General features: G+C 38.7%; 1 protein-coding gene across 1 annotated transcript in view; it reads left to right on the forward strand.

The window, feature by feature from the left end:
- DCP1A (decapping mRNA 1A) overlaps positions 1-22532 on the forward strand; it is a 93445-nt gene that overhangs the window by 43484 nt on the left and 27429 nt on the right. The window contains exons 2-4 of the mRNA XM_029051095.2: positions 1064-1204; positions 7803-7843; positions 8983-9110. Of these exons, the coding sequence (XP_028906928.2) occupies positions 1064-1204; positions 7803-7843; positions 8983-9110 (310 nt within the window). The remainder of the gene's footprint in view (positions 1-1063; positions 1205-7802; positions 7844-8982; positions 9111-22532) is intronic.

Below are 22532 nucleotides of genomic sequence, written 5' to 3' on the forward strand. Positions count from 1 at the left end.
AAAATCACCACGGTAAAAATACATGAAATTTCTAACACTATCATTGTCTTCCTTTGTATCAGCAGTAATTTTGAAATGTCTGGTATTCTGCCTGGTCAGCATCCTTCTTACCACTTCCCCTTCCCTCCTTTACCCAACCCTCCTGTTCCATGCCCCTCCCCTACCCCCATCTCCCTTAACAATAGATATTCTAAGCTTCCAGGTAGAACAGCAGAGGGGGCTAAGGAGAAAACAGGTATGAGAAGCTAGGGCAGGCTGGCTTTTTCCCTGGCTTGGCAGGGGGCCTTCGGCATAGCTTTTTTTTAAATCCACTCTCCTGCCAATTCTCCCCCAAACTCCCCTGAGCAGATTCATCCCTACAATGGATCCTACCTTTCAGTTTCCCCTCCCGACTTCTAGTCATTTGTCAGTGCCTTTAGAAGAGTTATATCTATCCATTGGAAAAAAGAGCAACAGCAGGATGACAAAAAGGATGCTTCCCTTAATACCTCATTTCTACCAGACCATAGCTTGGGGCATATGATGGTATGTGTCAATTTACAGTACTATGTTAGCATTTGTTCTTTCCATTTACTTTCCTACAAACTAAAACCTTTTGTGATTGTCATCCCTGTTAGACTGTAGACACATTGGCTTCTTCTGTTGTACTCCCCCAAGAGTGCCCATGTTGCTGTTCTCCAACCATAAAGGCCTAGAATTTGAGGGAGTGTGCACACAGAATAATGGAGTGAGAGAGGTGGTGCATAGGGTGGGAGCATGCCCCCTCCATGGGCCTTTGTAGAAACTGAGAGTGCATAGGCCCTTGATGACCATAATATCTTGAGGTTGAGAGGGCTAGAATGAAGACCGTTTCTCTTGCTGGTGATGACTTTTAGGCAGTTTATGAGCAGGACTATGGAGAGGAGAGGAAAAATGGAATCAAACTGTGGTTTAGGTCACTTGGGTGGCAAGTGAAAGAGTTGTGGCACTGCCATCCCAAGGTAAGGCTGAAAGGGGAAAACGGGAAGGAAAAGTTTAAATCAGTGGCACTTTATCCCTATTTCTCTTCCCTGCTCTATCTCAGAATCGCAAACCCAAAATGAATTCACTGGAACAGGATATTGATCTGAAGGCCCTGAAGCTATGTGACCCTAACATCATCGACATTACCGACTTCACGGGCCAGGTCGTGCTGTACACCTTCATCCCGGACATGCAACAGTGGGTGAGTCTGGGGAAGCAGTGGTGGAGGAAGGGATTGGGGAAGAGTTCAAAAAGGGGGAAATCCAGGAAGCTGGAGGAGCCAAAATGAGTTGGGAACTGTAGAGCCAGTTGGGGGTGGGGAGGGAGGCAATGAGGATGAGGAGGTGAAAATATTGGCTTTGAGGAGAGACAGAGACAACTGGCAGATAACTATATTTATCAGTAATTTATTTATTTATATATTTATGTATATGAATGTCTGTCTCCCCCTCTAGACTGAGCTCATTGTAGGCAGGGAATGTATTTGATGTTGTATTGTAATCTCCCAAGTGCTCACAGTAAGTGCTAAATAAATGTGATTGTTATTATTAATAATAATTATTATATAATTATTTGTTATTCATTTATATATTTATTTATTATTTATAATTAAATAATAATAATAAATGGGTTAGGGGTGGGTAGGCATGGTTGAGTCTGGGGTAGAATTATCTGGGAGCCTTTAGGAAGGCAGCCCATTTTCTCTGTAGGAGATGTGACATTTTGGAGTTCGTAATAGTAGTAGTATTTGTTAAATGCGTACTTTGTGTCAAGCACCATACTAAGCACTGGGGTAGATACAAGATAATCAGGTTGAACACATTTCCTGTCCCACGTTGGGTTCGCAGTCTAAGTAAGATCACGGGAAAGTGATATTTCATATTTTGTGTTTGTACATTATTTTCTGAAGGAGGGTTAGGGGATAAGTGCCAGACTAAGGACTCTTGCCTGGAACAGTGAGATACCGGATCCTCCCTCCAAGAAGTATTTACTTAAGGGAACAGTTGCCAGTTTGTTTGTTGTAATATTATCATGGTTTGTTTGCCTCTTTTTGTTAACTTCACTATAATTAGTCTTTGAGTCTGTCTTCCCCCATTTAGATTGTGAGCTCTGTGTGGGACAGGGAGATGTTTATGCTAATAGTCTTGTATTCACCTCAGAGTTTAGCACAGTGCTTTCCATAGTGAGTATAGTATCATTACTACCCCAGAAAAGATCAATCTTATTTATATCAAGTCCAACAAATCTGTCCCAAGGGATTAGTAGAGATCTTTTGGTTTAAAAATAGACTAAATCAGGCATTTTTGAAAAGGTCCTCTTTATTACCTTGATGACACTTGGATTGTGGATTTTAAAAGATCATTCGGAAAAAGAATCACACAGACGTTATTCTAAGTATGATACAAAAATGAAGTCATCTCTGAATATTTTGATAAGTCATTGAATTCATATTTCTCCCTTCCTCAATCCTATGAAGCATACTCTTTAAAAAATATATTTTTTATATTCAATTTGTAAGGCATGAATGCCTACCAAGCCTTTATTTATTGCATCAGTAAAATAGCTGACCAGTTCCTTGTACTAGTTACTTTTAAAAATCTTTTTAGCTGTGCCAAATAAATGTCTCTCAAAACTATGAAAGACAACCAGGCAGTGATCTCCATACTGTACAATAAAGCTGGTACACATAATTAAGACCATGCAGGGTTTGGGGTTGGGTTTTTGTTTTTCATGTTTGTGAATTTCATAAATTTCACCATCTGGCCAGAAGTAGTAAGGTAAATATGAAAGCAAGAGAAGTGTGCCAGTCCCTGCTGTTTTAGAAGTATCCCTCTCAGTATAGGACAGCCCAAACAAAATTGGTTTGTTGTTCGATTGTAACTTAAAATTTTTTCCTGGGTCCGATTCACAAATCTTCAGAATCAGACAAACCTGTGGATAACCACAATATAGGGAAGATGTGGTACTGGGGTTCCACAGTTAACTCAATTTTATTTAAGTTCCCTCACTTTGAAAACTCAAGAATATAGATGATAATAACAGCAATAATAATAATAATAATAATAATAATAATTGGGGCATTTGTTAAATGCGTAACATGTGTCAAGCACTGGCATAGACACAAGATAAATAGGTCCTACGTGGGGCTCATAGTCAAAGCAGGAGGGAGAAGTACTGAATCCCCATTTTGTAGAAGACAAAACAGATACAGAGAAGGTAAGTGATTTGCCCAAGGTCACACAGCAGGTAAGTAGCAGACAAGCTTCTTAAAATACTTCCTTGAATTTGTGAAATGAAGTATAGTAGCATTGGTTCAAATTCATTTTCCAGCCCCAAGTTGCCAATTTTCTGCATTTGTCTTGATTAAGGTGAGGAATACTTGCTTCATTAGCCAGTATTAATTTTCTATTTTAATTGTCAGTGTAAAAGAATTAAAGTTTTCTTATGTTTTGAGGTATGGTCATTTCATTATTAAATTTTAAATTCCCATAGTCTAATTTAAAACCCTCATGGAACTAAAATAAGGCCAAACCTCTCAACAAAATAACAGTTAAACCAAACGAGGGTGTATATAGGTAAAGAACTGAAGAAGCTAGCACAAAAAGAGCTCTTCATCCCAATCTCTTCTCATAAGTAAAAAAAAAAAAATCAGTAAAACTAAAATCAAGTTCTGGATGTGTATCACAATTTAAATGACAAAATCAAAAACTATCTTAAGCATCCTTTTAATTGATAAATTATCTCCTTTAGTAATTAGCAAATTTGGTAATACCAACATCCCTAGGTAGTCAAAGCAGATGCTACCAAGAAAAGGTACATAAAATAAAATTCTGGGCACTGAAAAATATATTTAGAATAGAAGACTGTTATAATTAGGGATATGTAAAAGTCTGAATGTGAGCTTAACATAACATCTATTTTATTTTTCCCTAATTCTAAAATTTCACTTTATGCCTGTGTTTGTTGCTACACTTTTGTATGAGTAATCCCTTAAAATATTTACATCATCCTATTTGAACTCCATAAGCTTTTGACTGACTATATAAAATCATTATGTTGCTTCTTTGTTGAGGAAAAGATCACTCTTTTTAACATTACCAGCATATCTCAGGTACTTGCAAAACTAAGGGTATGTTCTGCAGTAGCTTTTGACTTATCTTAGCCTATCTATACCCCACCTCAATATTATATCCAATCACTACAGGCAAATCAGTTAATTCCCTTCCAGCCCCAGTTTCCCCTTACCTCCCCTCTTCCCAGTGGCTTATCTCCCCACTTCCCACAATTCAAACTGGATTCCTCCTCTCACTTCTTGCTTCAGTAGTATTATTTTTCAAACTAATAATGACACCTGCTGTTGTGAGCATGCCAGACACTGTACTAACTGCTGGGGAGGGTACAATCAAATTGGTTTGGATGCAGTTCATGACCATATGGGGCTCACAGTCTTAATCCCCACTTTAAAGATGAGGTAACTAAGGTACAGAGAAGTGAAATGACTCACCCAAAGTCACCCAGCAGACAAGTGGCAGAGGTGGGATTGGAACCCAGAACCTTCTGTCTACCAGGCCTGTGCTCTATCCACTAGGCCAAGCTCCTTCTCGCCTCCCTACTCATATCCATGTCTCCCCACCCCAATCAAAGCCATGGGAATGGATGAGGGAAGAATGGGAGGAAAAGGTGTGTATGCCAACAGCATCCCTCCCTGCCTCGATCTGTCCTTCTTCACACTCCTGGGGCCAGGTGGAGAGGCAGGTCTATAAGCAGGAAGGGAGTGGGTGGCTGGGCTCGCAGAAGCAGCACTATAATAATGTTGGTATTTGTTAAGCACTTACTATGTGCCAAGCACTGTTCTAAGCACTGGGGTAGACACAGGGGAATCAGGTTGTCCCACTGGGGGCTCACAATCTTAATCCCCATTTTACAGATGAGGTAAGTGAGGCACCGAGAAGTTAAGTGACTTGCCCAAAGTCACACAGCTGACAAGTGGCCAATCTGGGATTCGAACCCATGACCTCTGACTCCAAAGCCTGTGCTCTTTCCACTGAGCCACGCTGCTAGTTTTAAAAAACAGAAGAAAAAATACCTGGTGTGCAAGGAATGTGGAGGGACTGGAGAGATAGAAGATGTGGGGAAGCAAGTTTGGGACTGCAGACTGTAGACTGTTAGCTCCCTCTAGACTCTAAGCTTGTTATGGGCAGGGAATGTGTCTGTTTATTGTTGTATTGTACTCACCCAAGCGCTTAGTGCAAATGCTGTGCACACAGTAAGAACTCAATAAATACGATTGACTGAATTGTGGGCAGGGATTGTGTCTGTTTATTGTTATAATGTACTCTCCCAAGAGCATAGTACAGTGTTTTGCACACAGTAAGCACTCAATAAATATGATTGCATATGCTGGTAATTCATTGGATGAATGAATGAATGGATGTTGGGAACTAGGACTCTGGGAACAGGGAAGGGTGGCGAGGGAGGCGGGATAAGAAAGGGGGAAAGAATGGGGAGCGATTTATAGTCATTTTTAATAATTATAAAATTAAGGTATTTGTTAAGCGCTATGTGCCAAGCACTGTACTCGAGTGGATACAAGCCAATCAGGTTGGACACAGTCCCTGTCCCATGTGGAGCTCAGTCTTTGCTTGTAATCCCTTGCCTACATATCAAGGTTGGTTCTGGAACTAATCATACCTAACTGATTCTAACTAATCATATTTAAGGCTGTCGGTAAATGTACTCTACTGTACTAATCAGTTAATCAATGGTATTTTTTGAGTGCTTACTGTATGCTGAGCACTGTACTAAGAACTTGAGAGAGAACAATACAGTAGAGTTGGTAGACATGATCCCTGTACACAAGGAGCTCACAATCTAGGGGAGATACAGACATTAAAATGAATTACTGATAGGGGGAATGGCAGTGTGTGAGGGTAGGTATATGACTGAGAAGCAGTGTGGTCTAGTGGATAGGACACAGGCTGGGAGTCAGAAGGACCTGTATTCTAAGTCTGGCTCCACCACCTGTCTGCTGGGTGACCTTGGGGAAGTCACTTCAGTTCTCTGTGCCTCAGTAACCTCACCTATCAAATTGGGATTAAGACCGTGAGCCCTGTCTGGAAATGGGCTGTGTCCAACCTGATCATCTTGTTTCTACCCCAGCGCTTTCTACCCCAACTGCTAATCCAGCAGTTTCTACTGCCAAGTACAGTGCTTGGCACATAGTAAGCATATAACAAATACCATAAAAAAAAAAAAACAGCGGTGGAGTGGGGTAACTATCAAGTGCTTGAAGGGTACAGATATGTGTACAGCATAGTGTGGGAGGGAGGGCGACTAGGGGAAATGAGGGCTTAGTCAAGGAAGGCCCCTTGAAGGAGATGTGATTTTTACAGTGATTCTGAAGCTAGGGCCAGTTGTTATCTGTCATGCAGTTCTTCCAGTACTGGAAAGCAGCATGGTCAGATGGAAAGAGCACAGTCTGGGAGTCAGAGGACCTGGGCTCTAATCTTGACTTGTCACATGCCTTGGGCAAGACACTTACCTTTTCTGTGCTTCAACTACCATATCTGTAAAATGGAGATTCAGTACCTGTTTCCCCTCCTAGTTAGATTGTAAGCCCTGTGTGGGACAGGGACCATGTCTAATGAATACTTATTTTATCATTATTATTGTTATTGTTATCACCGTCATTATCATCATCATCAGTCTCAGCCCTGTCACTTGCTGTCAAGTCACTTAACTTAGCTGTTCCTCAGTTTCCTCATCTGTAAAATGGGGATGAAGTGCCTGCCTTCTCCTACTTAGACTGTGAGCCCCATGTGGACATGGACTGTGTCCAACCTGATGGTCTTGTGTCTACCCCAGGGTTTAGTATGGTGCCTGGCACATAATAAGGGCTTAATAAATGTCATCATTGCCATCATTAGTATTACTGCATCTCGTAGTATCCAGAGAAACTTGGATCACTGGAAAAATGTTCCCTAATTCTGCTGTTGTGTTCTAGCTAAAATGCACAGTGAAATCATGAGTTCTGCCAGAACTGTTACCACAACTACTACTTTTTTCTCTTCCTGCCACAGCTTATTAAATAATGACAATTGTGGTATTTGTTAAGCACTTACAATGTGTCAAGCACTGTTCTAAGCACTGGGGTAGATACAAGGTAATCATGTCAGTCACAGTTCCTGCCCCACATGGAACTCACAGTCTAAGTAGGAGGGAGAACAGGGATTGAATCCCCATTTTGCAGATGAGGAAACTGAGGCACCGAGAAGTTAAGTGACTTGCCCAAGGTCACACAGTAGGAAAGTGGTGGGGCTGGGATTAGAATCCATGTCTTCTGACTCCCAGGGCCATCTTTCTGCTAGGCCATGCTGCCCCTCTAAAGTGAAGAACTCATGTTTAGTCAGCAATCAACAACAGCATATATTGAGCAGCCTCAGTATGCAGAACTCTCTATTAGAAGCTTTGGGAAAAAGTAGCAAGTAGAAGTCTTATCCTTTGATCAAAAAGTTTACTAATAGAAGAGTTTATAATTTTAATGGTGCACATGAACATAATATTAAAACTAGTAAATTTTGTAGAACCTATTAAATTCTGCTAATGAAAAATACATTCTCTAATGTCAAACCTCTAAATTCAAATAAAATACCCTGCAGAGCCAGCAATGGCTCAGAGCATTTAGAATTCACTACAATATGAGGATTATTGCGTATGTTTTTTGGTGGAAGACAGACTGTTTTGGTTTCCTTGTATAAATGCAGGTTGATTGACTAAAATGTAATTTCTGTGTATTGTAGGACAAGACGAGCAATGATGGAATCTTATTTGTCTACAAAAGGTAAATTCTTTAGAAAATCTCCATGGGACGTTTATTTTATATGTTTATGGAAGGCCAGAGGCTTTATGTCCTCTGAGGCTGATATTGTTGAATATTTATTCTGTCTTCTCAGTTTGCTCTTTCCTTTTGCCATTTCAGTAGAGAGAGAGAGAGAGAGACACACACACACCCAGCCCCATCCATCCGCCTCCCTTCCACCCCCCACACCCACATACACTTGGTTATACATCTGCGGGCCCCATATGGGTCAGACACAGTCCTTGTCCCACCAGAGTTGCTGTTTCTACTCCCTTCTAGACTTTGAGCCTGTTATGGGCAGGGATTGTCTCTATTTGTTGCTGAATTGTACTTTCCAAGTACTTAGTACAGTGCTTTGCACACAGTAAGTGCTCAGTAAATATGATTGAATGAATTTGGGGCTCACAATCTAGTAGAGAAAGAGCTGATTGAGAAGCAGCATGGCCTAGTGGAAAGATCACAGACCTGGAAGTCACAGGACCTGGATTCTAGTCCCAGCTCTGACACTGGTGTGGCTTTGAGCAAATCACTTAAACTTTCTGTGCTTCAGTTGCCTGTGAGCCCTATGTGAAACAGGAACTGTGTCCAATCTGATTATCATGTATCTACCCCATGCTTATTATAATGCCTGGCACACACTAAAGTGCTTAACAAATACCATTTTTAAAAAGAAAAAAAAACAGACATTGAACACCCATTTTACAGTAGAAGAAACTGAAGCATGGAGAAGTAAAGTAATTTGCCTGAAATCATACTGCAGGCAAGTGGTAAAGCTAGGATTCAACCCAGGTCCTCTGACTCCCAGGCTGGGGCTCTTTCCACTAATCCAAATTGCCCGTCTAAGAGTGAGAAGGAATTTTAGATGAAGTAGCTAAGTGTTATATATAAAATTCAAGTAAACTGCTAAAAGATATGAAATATGATGAATAGCAGTTGTATTAGTGAATAGATGTCATAACTGGGTAGATCTGGACAGTGTACCTTATAATATGCTAAATCACTGTATTTTCTCTTTTGATTTGCAAGTGGAAATCAAGAGTGAAAAATATGTATACAGTTTAAGTAAAAATTGGATATATTGTCATGGTTACCAGCTTTTTTTTTTTAAATTAAAACTTCAGGTCAACTGCTCCATGTTATGGTTTTACAATTGCGACTCAACCGGACATTTTCTGTCTAATTGAACCAGTGAACAGAGATTTGGAATTTCAACTCGACGAACCGTGTATTCTTTATAGAAATTCAAACGGTGAGTTTGCCTTTTAAAAGTTATTTGCATACAGATTTTGAATTTGGTTTAAATATAGAATTTTCATTTCAATCATTTCATTTAATGCTCTAACATTAAAATGCAATTTTGCCTATATAATTGACCATGACAGGTAGTATTAGATCTAATTAGGAAGTACTCCTTTCAGAGCCCTGTGTTTTAACAGTTTTGCACCAAAATACTCTTTCACACTGCCTTTTCAGACATCTGCCCCATTTGGAGGCATGCCATTAAACATGGCAGATTTTTATTTTTAACAGCATGGAGCTGAATTTGGCTACCTTGCCTTACTGTGACTCTCTTTGTTATAAATTCTGAATGAATGTCACGAAAACTGTATGCCAAAGAATTTACTTAATGGAACATGGGGGAGTAGGGATAGAAGCAAAGGTATCTTAACAAACTTTTAGGAAGACTCATCAAATATTTATTTCTTATGCTTGAAATAGTGATGCTTTAGAATGTGCCTCTGCATTGAGATGAACAATACAGATCACCTTTCCATTTGCAGCTTTAATTACTTTATTGTTATCAAGTCCACCTACATTGTTATTCTTTGACCTTTTCTATATTTGGCAATTTGTTTTTGTTCTTTCCCCCCACATGATTGATTCTAAGTGCCTTGTGGTCAGGAGCAATGGGGTTTGTTTTGTTTGGTGGTGGGTTTTTTGGGGTTTTTTTGTATCCAAAAGGTTTGCTAACCTTCCTCTAGAGCTGTGATAAGCATCAGCTTGATCTTGTGAAAGAAAGGGAGAAATGAATGCAACTGTATGGTCAGTTGGAAACAGTTAGTGATAGAATACAAAGAAAAAAATTAACGTGATTTTTAAGAATCAAAGTAATTATTCAGTTATTGAAAATTTAGATTAGCTCTTATTCATTCAATTATATTATTTAATATTTTCCCTTAAAAAAGACTTTTTGTTTGTGTTGCAAAAGTTCTCCACCACATAGCAGTTCTGCCAGTGAAAAAAATCTGGATCTTGCTGAGATTACTGAGTGCATTAGGGATTTTATTTTTAAATAAAAAGTGAGTTTGTACTTAATAATTAGATTAGACTGTAAACTTGTTATGGGGAGGGAACGTGTCTGCTAATTCTTTTGTATTGTACTCTCCCAAGTGCTTAGTACAGTGCTCTGCACAGAGTAGGCACTCACTAAATACCATTAATTGAAAATGGTACTAAAGTGCTTATTTTGTGCTAAGGACTGATCTAGATACAGTCAGATCAGACATAGTTCCTGTCCTATGTAGAGCTCACAGTCTAAGGGGGAGGGAGAACAGGTATTTAATCCTTGATTTGCCCAAGGTCACCCAGCAGATGCGGAATTAGAATGCAGGTCTTCTGACTCTCAGGTCTGTGCTCTTTCTACTAGGTCATGAAGTACTTGATAATTAAATGGCTAATTAAACCAGATTGTATAGTAATTTAGCCATTTTCCTGGTGAAATTGTCACAAATAGCTCATCCATTTAGGTATAATAAGGAGAGACCTTCAATTTGCAATTTTAGTACAATATAAAATTGGAATTATGGGTTTGTGGGGTTTTATATTATGTAGGAAGAGCGATTTCTGCATTTAAATCTGTTAGGTTTCTCTGTTTTGTCCAGAACCAAATATTTCTGTGAGGAAATGGCAAGTACTTTACACCCATGTGGGGTTAAATTTGGGGTATTCTCCACATTTGCTTTTTCCCATGTGCTTTCTCTGGCTGTGCTTGCCTTAACACCTAGCCATCTCTCTGTTCATATGTCACGAGAGCAACCAGTAGACATGTTTTGAACTTTGATATACTGTGTTCTATATCATGAAATATTTAACTGTTCAGAACCAGCTCAGCACTTATGGGGAAAGATACTGAGGCGGGGAAACATCAATCCTTCTGATTAGCCGAGAGCAGAAGAAAACTGGTGGGATTCTATTGAGCTTACTGTATCTGTAAACTAGGATTTTCTGTTTGTGTGAATTCTAGGAGCAATTTTTATTGAAAGGGCTTTTTAAGTGACAAGAATGACTTGTTTGTCAACTCTTGAAAGATGTTGTGCCAGTGATATACAGAGAGGACAAGGGCGAAGAAGTGGGGCAGAAAGTATTTTCCAAAAGTAAATATGCATGTTTATAGCCAACCTGTAGGGCCTAGTTTTTTTAAACGGTGATAAAGAAAAATGCATAGGAAGAGAGAGATCATATTACTGAAATCTAAGGAAATTTCTCCTTTTCTAGACTTTAACAAGTCCTTTAGCAGTGATGATTATGAACTATGGGTATAATTTTGGTGAATCCTGAACCATGCACCTTACGATGCTTTGCCATAAAGAGTTTTACATTTATAACTGATAATGCATTATAGACTAGCCTTCGATAGCTTAGAATTCCAACTCATGGCTCACAAAACAAACTTTTCTCATTGAAGAACTACTGCTGAAATAGAACCTAAATAATGTGACCACACACTCCTCATAGGCAGAAAGGTTACAGATTTCAGGCTCTGGCATGCTGCTCAGAAAGCCTAAAGTGGGACCCATCTCCCACCATAGCTGCCATGGCTGTTCTGGCCTATCCCTGGAGCTCTGCACAGTGGGAGTTTCCAGTACAGGCAGTTACTCTCCCCCTTTCAAAGCCTTATTGAAGGAACATCTCCTCTAAGAGGGCTTCCCTGACTAAGCCCTCTTTTCCTCTTCTCCCACTCCCTTCTGCGTCACCCTGACTTGCTCTTATTCATCCCCCCTCCCAGCCCCACAGTACATATGTACATATCTGTAATTTATTTCTATTAATGTCTGACTCCCCGTCTAGACTGTAAGGTCATCATGGGCAAGGAATGTGTTATATTGTTAAATTTTACTCTCCCAAGCTCTTAGTACAGTGCTGTGCACACAGTAAGCACTCAATTAATACGACTGACTGATTGACTGACTACAATACAACAGAATTAGTAGGCTTGTTCCCTGCCCCTAAGGAGCTTATAGTCTGAAGGGAATGAGATATATTTTTCCATGTCAGAAACTTCTTTACATAGACAACCTTAGGATGAGCCAGGAGAACCTTGGTTGGGTGGTGGGGAACCAAGGGCTAAAGTGGAAGGGGGTGAGGGGGAAGGGGTCTTGCATTCTGTTTCTGTTGCCACTTCCACAACCCCCAAAGTGGCCACGGCCCCTCGTGCCTCTGCCACACAGATAAAAGGAGCTCTAGCTCTCTACCCAAACCCAGGGCTCCACAGAGCTTGGTCCTCAAGGAAACTGTCTCGTAAGTGCAGTCTGGCAGCTGCAACCCCCTCCCAACAGCATTCTCTTCTCCTCTGTCACCCTTGCTCATCCGATGAGATGCACATACAACCGGATGGTCGTTAACAAAAACAAAGCTATATTCCCACCTAGGTTTAAGTTTTCAGGACATAGATGTTTCCCAAAGAACCTACACCAGGCGAAAGAACAGATCCTTAAATTTCAGCATATCTAATCAATTTATTCGAAGGAATTCTGCTGCTGTTCAAGAGCACCTCTGAACTGAGTTTCACTGCCTTATTTTTATACCAGGACATCAAAGTCAAATAAAATATTTCATAAAATCTGAGTCATGAAAGATAAATCTTTTGATCAGTATAATGTTCTTGGACAGTCTCCCAAGTTGTAAAAAGATCATGAAGGTTTGGTCACCTTTTCACTTTATAGGGAAGTAAAGAAGATGTGTAGATTTTCAGTGTAATCAATCAGTTGTATTTATTGAGCACTTAATGTGTGCAGAGCACTGTTCTAAGCACTTGGGAGAATACAGAGTTGGTAAATGTGTTCCTTGCTCACAAGGAGCTTATATAAGAAAATTGAATATTGAATTGAATAAGTTAACTGTGGGCAGGGAACATGTCTATCAACTCTATCATATTGTACTCTCCCAAGTGCTTAATACAGTGCTCTGCACACAGTGCTCAATAAATCTGAATGATTGAATATTCTGTAATTCTATGAGGTAGCTTTTATACTCCCTATTTCTGAAGCAAGCATTACCACTGGGTCAAAGTACTCTAACAAGGAACTTTGAGGATAGAATGATCTGGAAGTTCAGATTGGGGGCTTGGGGAGCAGTAATGTGGGCACTTGAACCCCCAGGGAATACAATCTGAGGCAGCAGGATCTAGTGGAAAGAGCATAAGTCAGGAAGTAGGAGACCGGGGTTCTTCTTCTGGTCTCATATGACCTTGGTCAATTATTCAACCTCTCTGTGCATTAGCTTCCTCCTCTGTAAAATGGGGATGAAAAAACCTGTGCCTCTCTATCTTTCAGAAAATATTAGGACAAAATGAGATTTGCAAGTTTGGAAAAAAGTCCTATATATGCATGATATTGTTAAAATTTGGTTCAATGTATGATGGATTACCTTTTTTTCTATTTTTAAATTTATGGTGTCTCAGGTTAAGATCTATTTTCTTAAAGTAAGACCAGTTTAGGCATGGTTGAACACATTTCCTATCCTACCATTGGTGGGGCAGATAATTCTCACCAGTGTTACTTTGGCTCTTGATGCTTCTCCCAGCCTATTTGGGAGGGGAATAAGGTGCCCGAAGAGCTAGGTTCTGATTTTGATTTCCATATTGCTAAATAACATTTAGTGAATTTCCTCTATTTTGTCAAATTGACCTGCTTCATTACAGGGGCAGATAGTTCCAATGGCAGAATGGCTATAAATATGAAATAAATTATTTTAAATGATCAAGGGAACCTGATTAACTAGCTGAAATTCAGAACTAAAAGGAAGCAGGAAAATGTTTCCCCATAATTAGTCTGCTACACAACTTTTTTAAATGTGTAACAGACTATTATCTCTTCAATTGCCTGTGAGGTAATATTCCAATTAGGTAGATAAACTCGTAAATTTAATGGTTTAACATCACATTGATCTTGTTTCAGACTTGTTTATTTTGATGTTCATTCCTGGACATTGTATTCATTTGTAACATTCTTCTTTTCTTTTTTTGGGTGCCACAGTTGAAAATTAAATTCCCCCAGTTACAAGATAAATTAATTGTTTCATTTACAAATGTGCACTACACTAAGTAACCTAGAAGTTTGTAAAAACAACCAAAAACATTCCTTTAAATAAAGATTTGGCTTACTAGCTAAAGTTATTTGTATAATCAACATAATGAAGTTCATAATGTTGATAAAGCACATCATCACATCAGCTTCCAAGCAGCTTGTTGGGTTTGGGGGTTTTTGTTTGTTTCTTTGTAATGCTAATTTATTCCTAATTGTCAAATCCCACAGCTGGCAAGCATGATAAAGATTAATGATTTAAAATCTCCAGTTTGACAGAATGCAAAGAGTTATTCTTTTAATGCTTGAGTTATAAATGCTTTTGCTTTATTCATTCATTCAATAGTATTTATTGAGCACTTACTGTGTGTAGAGCACTGTACTAAGCACTTGGAATGTATAATTAGGCAACAGATAGAGACAATCCCTGCCCAATGATGGGCTCACAGTCTAAACGGGGGAGACAGACAGCAAAGCGAAACAGAACAAAGCAAAAACAAAGCAAGACACACATAAGTGCTGTGGGGCTGAGAGTGGAATGAGTATCAAGTGCTCAAAGGGGAGCGATCCAAGTGTCTTGACTTTCAGGGGAAGGATAGTGGGCTTATTTGGCCAATATGGAGCATACTGCATGCCTCTTCCTCATAGCACTGGGAGACTATCTGCAGGGAGCTGTTGTAGACATGTGGGAAAACTGGAGTTAATACTATTACTACTACTAATAATAATGATAGTAATGCTTGTTAAGTGCTCACCATATTTATACTAGGTAACTCAAAAACAATTATTTACCAGTAAGTATATGTAAATTTTCATATTTCACCTAACATTTGCAGTTAAGAGAAGAATACAATATCTCTCCCTGAGTAAGGAACGTAATACATGTTTTGGGTAGTATACTTGTCTTTCAAACAAAACAGTTTTCATTCTGTCATTTGAACCAGGTCCCATATTGAGTAGATACCAGAAAGTTATTCTTTGTGTTTCACATTTTTTATTTGAAGGTAGTCATTTAATAAGTATGACAGTCCACACTTCTTTGACCCCTTGCTAAAAGTAAACAATTCATTTAATGCTTTTAATGTATTTGAACAAATCAAACTCTGCTTTTACTTCAGCCAGAAAAATTGACTTATAACACTTTCATTTCCTTCCAAAGCAAACTAAACATATTCAACTTTTTTGTTGACTGGTGTATTTTAGCAATATGCCCAAATATGTAGCTTACCAAAGCAGTAAAATGATTGTATAGTTGGAATCAAATCTTTAATATCCTAAAGAAAATGTTTCCTCCCATGTGTCATTTGCTTAGATATATTTGATCTTGAGCCTATTCTTCGGGAGAAGAAAATGAGAGACCAAAACAAAAGCAATTGAATATGTAAATATCTTGAAAACTTACCTTTAAAGTCCTGGGAGAAGAATTCCTCTTTTTCTGTTTCACTTATCATTTTTCCTTTGTATTGGAGATCGGGCTCTTGACTTGGAGGATTTTGAATCAAAATGAGTTCACTTGAGAGGTCAGGGAGATTCATTTTCACAATTTGGAAAATATGAACGCCAGTTGAAAAGTTTCTGTAGTAAGACGAGGATCAAAATTCAGCACTGCTTTTCCTTTATTTCTCTTCTTCTCTTTAGTCTCAGAGCAGGAGTAAGAACAACCAAAAATGTTGATAGTCTTTGCCTTTTGGCACTTATAAACCCAAAATGCCATGCAAATTCTGTAAACTGCCTTACAGGAAGTTTTAGGATATGTTAAAATACAAGTTCTGTAGCCAAAGTAAAACTATGCAACTCACTTCAGGTATTTATAAACAAAAAGAAAGCTTAAATCGTCCGCCTTGTATCCTTGACCTCTGTTCAGTGCAGTCATTTTAGTTAACCTGAAGAAAGGCAATCTTCCATTACCAGCCACAAGAGTACTGATATTGTCATGTCTCTTTGATTTGGTGACGGCGGATAGATCTATGACAACAGCATTAGCTGGACCAAGATAAGAAGGAAGCTATTGCCACATTTATAAAGAGGAAAAAGCACCAACACTATGAAAAGCTTAGTATGAGACTTAATTATACCAATCTAGATTTTTTTTTTACATGTTTGGTCTTTTTTTAAGTCATACTTGTATTAGAGTAATTGTTCCTCTTGAGTACCTTCTTTGTGTCCTTACAAAATCCATTAGCATTTCAGTATTTTTGAAGCAGAACATTTTATGTGCATTTGCTAACAATTTGAAATTGCTACTTAGAGATTTGTGTTGTCAGGGGACAGTTTAGTTTGTCTCTGAAGTTAAGGATTCAAAGATAATTGTGGCATACTTTATGATATGCTGTTTTGGATCATCAGTCATCTTTTTTAAATCAATTATTTGAGGTTTTTGCACTCTGAAAAGACCCCTCTGAGGAGGTAATCACAATTACTTACATAAAAGGAAATCTAAGTGGCAGAGTTTTCCAGCATTAAATTTCATTTTTTGTTATTTTGTACTTTAAAAATTGTTCTCTTTTCTAATTCAAAAATTAAAACCTAATCTGCAGACTTTATTAACCACAACATTAAGCCCCTTCAGGTTAGGCAGTATAAATAAAGATGTCCAGTATAGTGCCTTGAGGCTCAATAAACTAGAGCTCTTTCTTCAGGATGGTATTTCATTTAAAACAAATTCTACTTTCAGAGTCTTAAAATAATACGTATAGTTACCTTATTTGGTATACAGAGATTTTTTTTCTCCTTATACCAGGATATGAGCTTGGGGGAGGAAGAATGGAGGGTGCCAAGGCTTTCCATTAATACTTGATAAATATGGTGTTTGTAAAGCACTTACTATATGTCACGCCCTGTTCTAAGTGCTGGGGTAGATACAGGTTAATCAGATCAGACACAATCCCTGTGTTGCATGGGGCTCACAGTCCAAGTAGGAAGGAGAACAGGTATTGAATCCCCATTTTACAGATGAGGAAACTGAGGCACAGAGAAGTTGTGTCTTGCCCAAGGTCATACGGCAGGCCAGTGGCGAAGCCGGGATTAGAACCCAGGTCCTCTGACTCCCAAGGCCCGTGGTTTTTCCACTAGACCATGCTGTATCATTAGTTGCCTTTCTGCTCTCCTCCCCTGCCTAATGCACCTCAGATCGTTTAATTGTCCCACACGTTCAACTTTCCTGTTTCTTACCCATTGCTCCCTGATCTTATGTTGGATTGTCCATCTGTGGAGCAGGGTGGGCTAGACCCGGAATCTAGTCTCACTATGTATTTGCCCACGAGCCTCTCCTGCTCTACCATCTCCTTTAAATTAAAAACTCCTTGAGGGAAAGGGTCACATCATGGACTACTTTTTTTTTCTCTAAGCACCTAGTACAGTGCCCTTGACACAGTAGGCACTCAGTAATCAATAGTTATTATTGAGCGCCTATTGTGTGCAAATCATTGTACTAAGGGTTTGGATGGTATAGAATTACAATTGGGTAACTATTAATTACTCTGTAATTTTTGAGTTAGAATAGAGTTAGAAGACACAATCCCTGCCCTCAAGGAGCTTACATCACTAACCAGTATTGAAGTTGCAGATACTGGAAAGGAAAAATTACTCCCATCACCTTTCTTGAACTACATTTTGGCCACAGCCATGACCGTGACTTGGAAGTTTTTGAGGCAGGGAGCCAGGGTGCCCTACCCAGTGAGGCTTTAGGATTTCCTAATTGGTGGCAATAAATACTCCAGTGGAATAGTCACAGTTAGTAGAGGCCTCTCCTGAGGTAAGATATCTTGACAGTTTGTGGTTTAGATGAATGCTTCATATATTTTGGTCTTTCATGTTTCCTTGCATCTAGCTTGAGATAACATTTGACAATTTAAAAGGAATGATAGTTTTTTATGTATGTTTACTTATATTTCAATGCTTCATTGAAGCCATAGCCATTCCACATTAGGTAGTGACTGCATTTAGATGTCTTGTATGCTCGGTTCATATTGATTTTTCTTTTACAGCAGAATTATGTTAAAGCAACCAAATTTGAATATATCAACCACATCTGTTGTATGACCCATTTCTGACTTTTAAAAAAAACAACAACTAGGCAAATACATAAACTACAGCAAGGGAATCTGCCTGATGATAATAACTACCTGGTTGTTTTATGTGTTGATTAGCTTTCAGGATGGAATAGAGAGATAATTGGCACATTTTATTTTGGAAATCAAATGCATTATTTACATGTTAGTAAAAAGGGACGAAGCTGCTGAATTAATTCAAATAGTGTCCTTTGGGTTTTTTCCTCTCGTTAACTCGCCAAAATCATACCAAGCTCAAAATAGCCTCAGCCCTATCAACAACCGTTGTGAATATCAAAGATCCCCTTGCCTCGGCTGTCCTTTTCCTCCCTTCTATTCCATCAGTGAGGGAAGTTGCATGTGTGCTTGTGAGCTGCAAACATGTAGAGGGGAGCTAGTTACCAAAAGGTCTCTTATCCCTCTAAATTGGGTGCAGCTGGAAAGGCAGTCTTGGTACTATATATTTTTCACAAATACCCTTGCCCTGAACAGACATGAGGAAACCCAAAGGTTGCATAGTTGAGTTCACTGTCTCCATGTAACACTTCCCTCACTGAAGACAAATGTATTTTTATTCTCGTTAAAGTTCCCGTATTTAATCCCATTTAACTTTAAAAGAAGCTTTTTACATGACTTAGCAAGTGTTCCTTGATATAATTTAAACTCGTTTCTCTAGGCATTTCCACCTTGGAGACCAAGAGCAGTTAGACATCCTTAGAAAAAAGAAACTATTAAGCAGTAGGACATTCTTGGCTGAGTCACCAACCTAACCGGACCATACTCATGAGGATGCAATATGGCCTAGTGGAAAGGGTGAGGACCTGGGTTCTAAATCCCGGTTCTGCCACCTGTCTATTCTGTGACCTTGGACAAATCACTTAACTTCTCTGTGCCTCAGTTACCTCATCTTTAAAATGGGGATTCAGACTGTGAGCTCCACGTGGGACATGGACTGTTTCCAACCTGATTATCTTTTATCTACCCCAGTGCATAGTACTAGTACCTGGCACATAGTAAGCGCTAAAACAAATACCATTTTAAAAAGAGGAAAGGGAGTGTTTGTAGTTAGAAAAATGTCACCTCAAGCTGAAGACATTTTTGACTATTTTGACTGGACTCCAAGTACATGCGTATGCTTAAGAGTCTGAGACATTTTTTATTGTTGATACTGGTGGAGATCTCTGCCCAGAACTTTTCGTGCCTCTAGGGCCTTTCAGTCTCTGGTCAGTCTCTCACTTCTCCCACCATCATGACTAGTGCTGCTGGTTAGCATCTTGATCATTATAATTAGTCCCTTACATAATAGAAGTCAGTCAAGTTGCCCCTGGCCCTTCTTTCCCCTTCGATGCTGAGGACTAAATTTAGTCATCCCAACTCCTTCAACTTTTCCTCAAAGATGCAACCTTCCATCCCCTTAATCATTTTTGTTCCTGTTCTCTGGAGTTCTTCTGTGGAAAAGAAATTACTTTATGGTTTGCAATCGTAGGTATAAGTGCAGTATGTATAGAAGATCTTGATTGTGCATATATTAAATTGCACAATCAGAAAGGGCATGAATTCACAAATACAAGAAATATCTAAATTAAAAATAGTCTTAAAGAGAGACAGATATTTAGCATCCCCCTAATATTGAATTTGGAATTGTATTTTGAGACCAAACACCGTGGGCTTTCTCTCAAGTATTTTAAGAACCATTGTTTTACATTCATTACTATCATGTATAGAAATATGAAGTAAGCAGCATTTCTCCAAATGCTCAAAATACTGAGCAACTTTAAGATACATTTGATGTGTTGCAAAGTGTGAGCTATGCCTTCATATCTTAAAGGAGAAAACACTGTAGGTTTAGTTTGGAGATCACTAAAATCCTTGCAGGACACTATCTGGCTAGTTGTCTGTATTTTCTCATGAGTGACATTGACAGACTTAATGGTAACTCCCTGCGACTCCTTGCCAGTTGCATGAAGTGAAGCATTTGATATGTTGGCAGACAGAGCTGGTTTTTGGATGCATCTCTGAGCCTCAGCAGGTCTGCTTTTGGCAGAATTGAGTGTGAATCTTATCATTTTACCCATTAAGCTATCATTACAGGTTCTTTATCTTTATTTCTTCAACAAACATGCTTTTGAAGAAGCTCTGTTTTAGGCCTCCTTATTGATAATGTGAGACAGGAAGGCATGCTTTTTTATTATTAAATTATGATGTGTCCCTGCTCATATAGAAGAAAGAAAAAATTGTTTGAAAATGAACCAGGGTTTTCTCTCTCAACAACCAAGATAAAATCATATTGTGTCATCCTTTTTTAAGGGGTTACTAAAACCATACAAAATTGCCTACATATGAGATACCACAAGCATATGTGTATCAACTCCATTACTGACTAAAAAAGTAGATGTTGTATACCGTCCAAGTTGTGTTTGTCTTCAGGCCATCTCTATTGATTTTTTTTCAAGTAACTTAAATTTGCTATTTGTAAAAGCTATGCTGTTGTCCCTAAAGGTTAAAGTCTGTTAGGAAAAACAGACCCTTAAGGGTATTAGGTATAGTAGAAATTCTGAAAAGTCTCTTTGTAGCCTTTTTAACACTAGCAAGAAGTTACTTACTAGAGATTTCCAGTCCTTGGACAATATTTTGAACTAGAATTTTTAGAAGAAAGCCTCTTCTAACCTGGAGATTCCCTAAACTCAGATTACAGATGTACTTAGTTGGCTTGTGCCTTATTAGTGGTGTTTCTCTTGTACACTTTTTTGCCTCATAGAATTTCAAATTCCTATGTGGTCAAATACTAGTTCAAATTTTTTTCATCCTGGTGCAATGCTGCCAGATTTGAATGCATTATCATGGTTTTGATTGCAAGAATGAGTTCCTGAAAAGTCAGAGTGTAGGTCATTCCTTCATATTTGGGCAAGTTTTGATTACTTCATCTTGCTTCAACACTGAATTGTTACCATCTCTGTAGAATTTCCTCCCAAGCTGCCTGCTAAAAAGACAGGATTTTGTCCATTTTCTTCATGCTGCACTTTAGTGGTGGAATCTCCCATCTAGAATGGCAGATGCGCCTGAGGCCTCCAACTTCAGGACTGAGAAAATGAAAGGAATTCAAAGGAATTGATTTCAGTGATAGCGGTTTGTACAGCACCACTTGCACACTTCCCTACAAGCCGTGTTCCCAATGGCACCTGGAGCGCAGTGAGCGAGTAGCCATGTAGGATTACAGTATATTGTGTGGTGCACAAGAAGGTTTTTTACATGCAAGAACCCATGTTCTAGACAGTGAGCTTGCTGTGGACAGGAAATGTCTCTATTGTTGTATGGTACTCTCCCAAGTACTTAGTACACTTATTTCCACTCAGTAAATAAGATTGAATAAATGAATTTCAGCTGAAGTGATTATTCAGTCATTCATTCAATAGTATTTATTGAGCACTTACTATGTGCAGAGCACTGTACTAAGCGCTTGGAATGTGCAGTTCGGCAACAGATAGAGACAATTCCTGCCCAATGATGGGCTCACAGTCTAATTGATTACATCATGGGGCCATTTGCTGTGCTCTATTTAGCTTCATGATCTGGAAGACAGCTGCCTCAGTAGCTGCTGCAGTCTTTGCTTGCGTAATAGTAGAAATTTAAAATTAATAAAAAAACACAGGTTTTCCCTAATCAATGGCATTTACTGACTGAATGGCAGGCATTGTATTTAGTCTTGCAAAATTACTTTGGTGCTCAAAATCTACTTTTTGGAAAGTTGTGAGTGATTTACTTGGTACTGTTACCACACACTTGCATTTAATTTGCATGTAGCTCTAAGATACACTAAGATATTGCTCTGTTACAGAATTTTATGCCCTCTCTTCTTTCCTGAATTCACTACCCTCCCTTGGATACACTGATTTATGTGCCAGCACCTTTCTTATAGTATTCAAAATGACAAGAAATTCAAAGCAATGAAAGGAAGTAACTTCTTTTCATCTTCAATCATAATGTACACCAGAGGTGGAAGACCTCAATTTTCTATTGTTTGAAGGTATTTTGGCTACTTTAGGTTTGAAAATCTTGTGTGCTTGACATTTTTGAAATGATTACTCTCAAGATTAAAGTGGCTCGATTTGTCACAACATGGATATAATTAATTATATGTCTGAAACTATTTCTTTGTTTTTCCTCTTAAATTTTACTTGTAATCCCAATTCAATGCAACATAATCCTTATTTTGAACATGTACTATATAAAACAGCCCCTCCCCATTTCAGGATTCTTACTTTACTGGGAAATATTACTTCTTTATTGAACAACTATGTATAATAGGGCTGCCTAAAATTT

Source organism: Ornithorhynchus anatinus, chromosome X1 (assembly GCF_004115215.2).
Source record: "Ornithorhynchus anatinus isolate Pmale09 chromosome X1, mOrnAna1.pri.v4, whole genome shotgun sequence".
NCBI lineage: Eukaryota > Metazoa > Chordata > Mammalia > Monotremata > Ornithorhynchidae > Ornithorhynchus > Ornithorhynchus anatinus.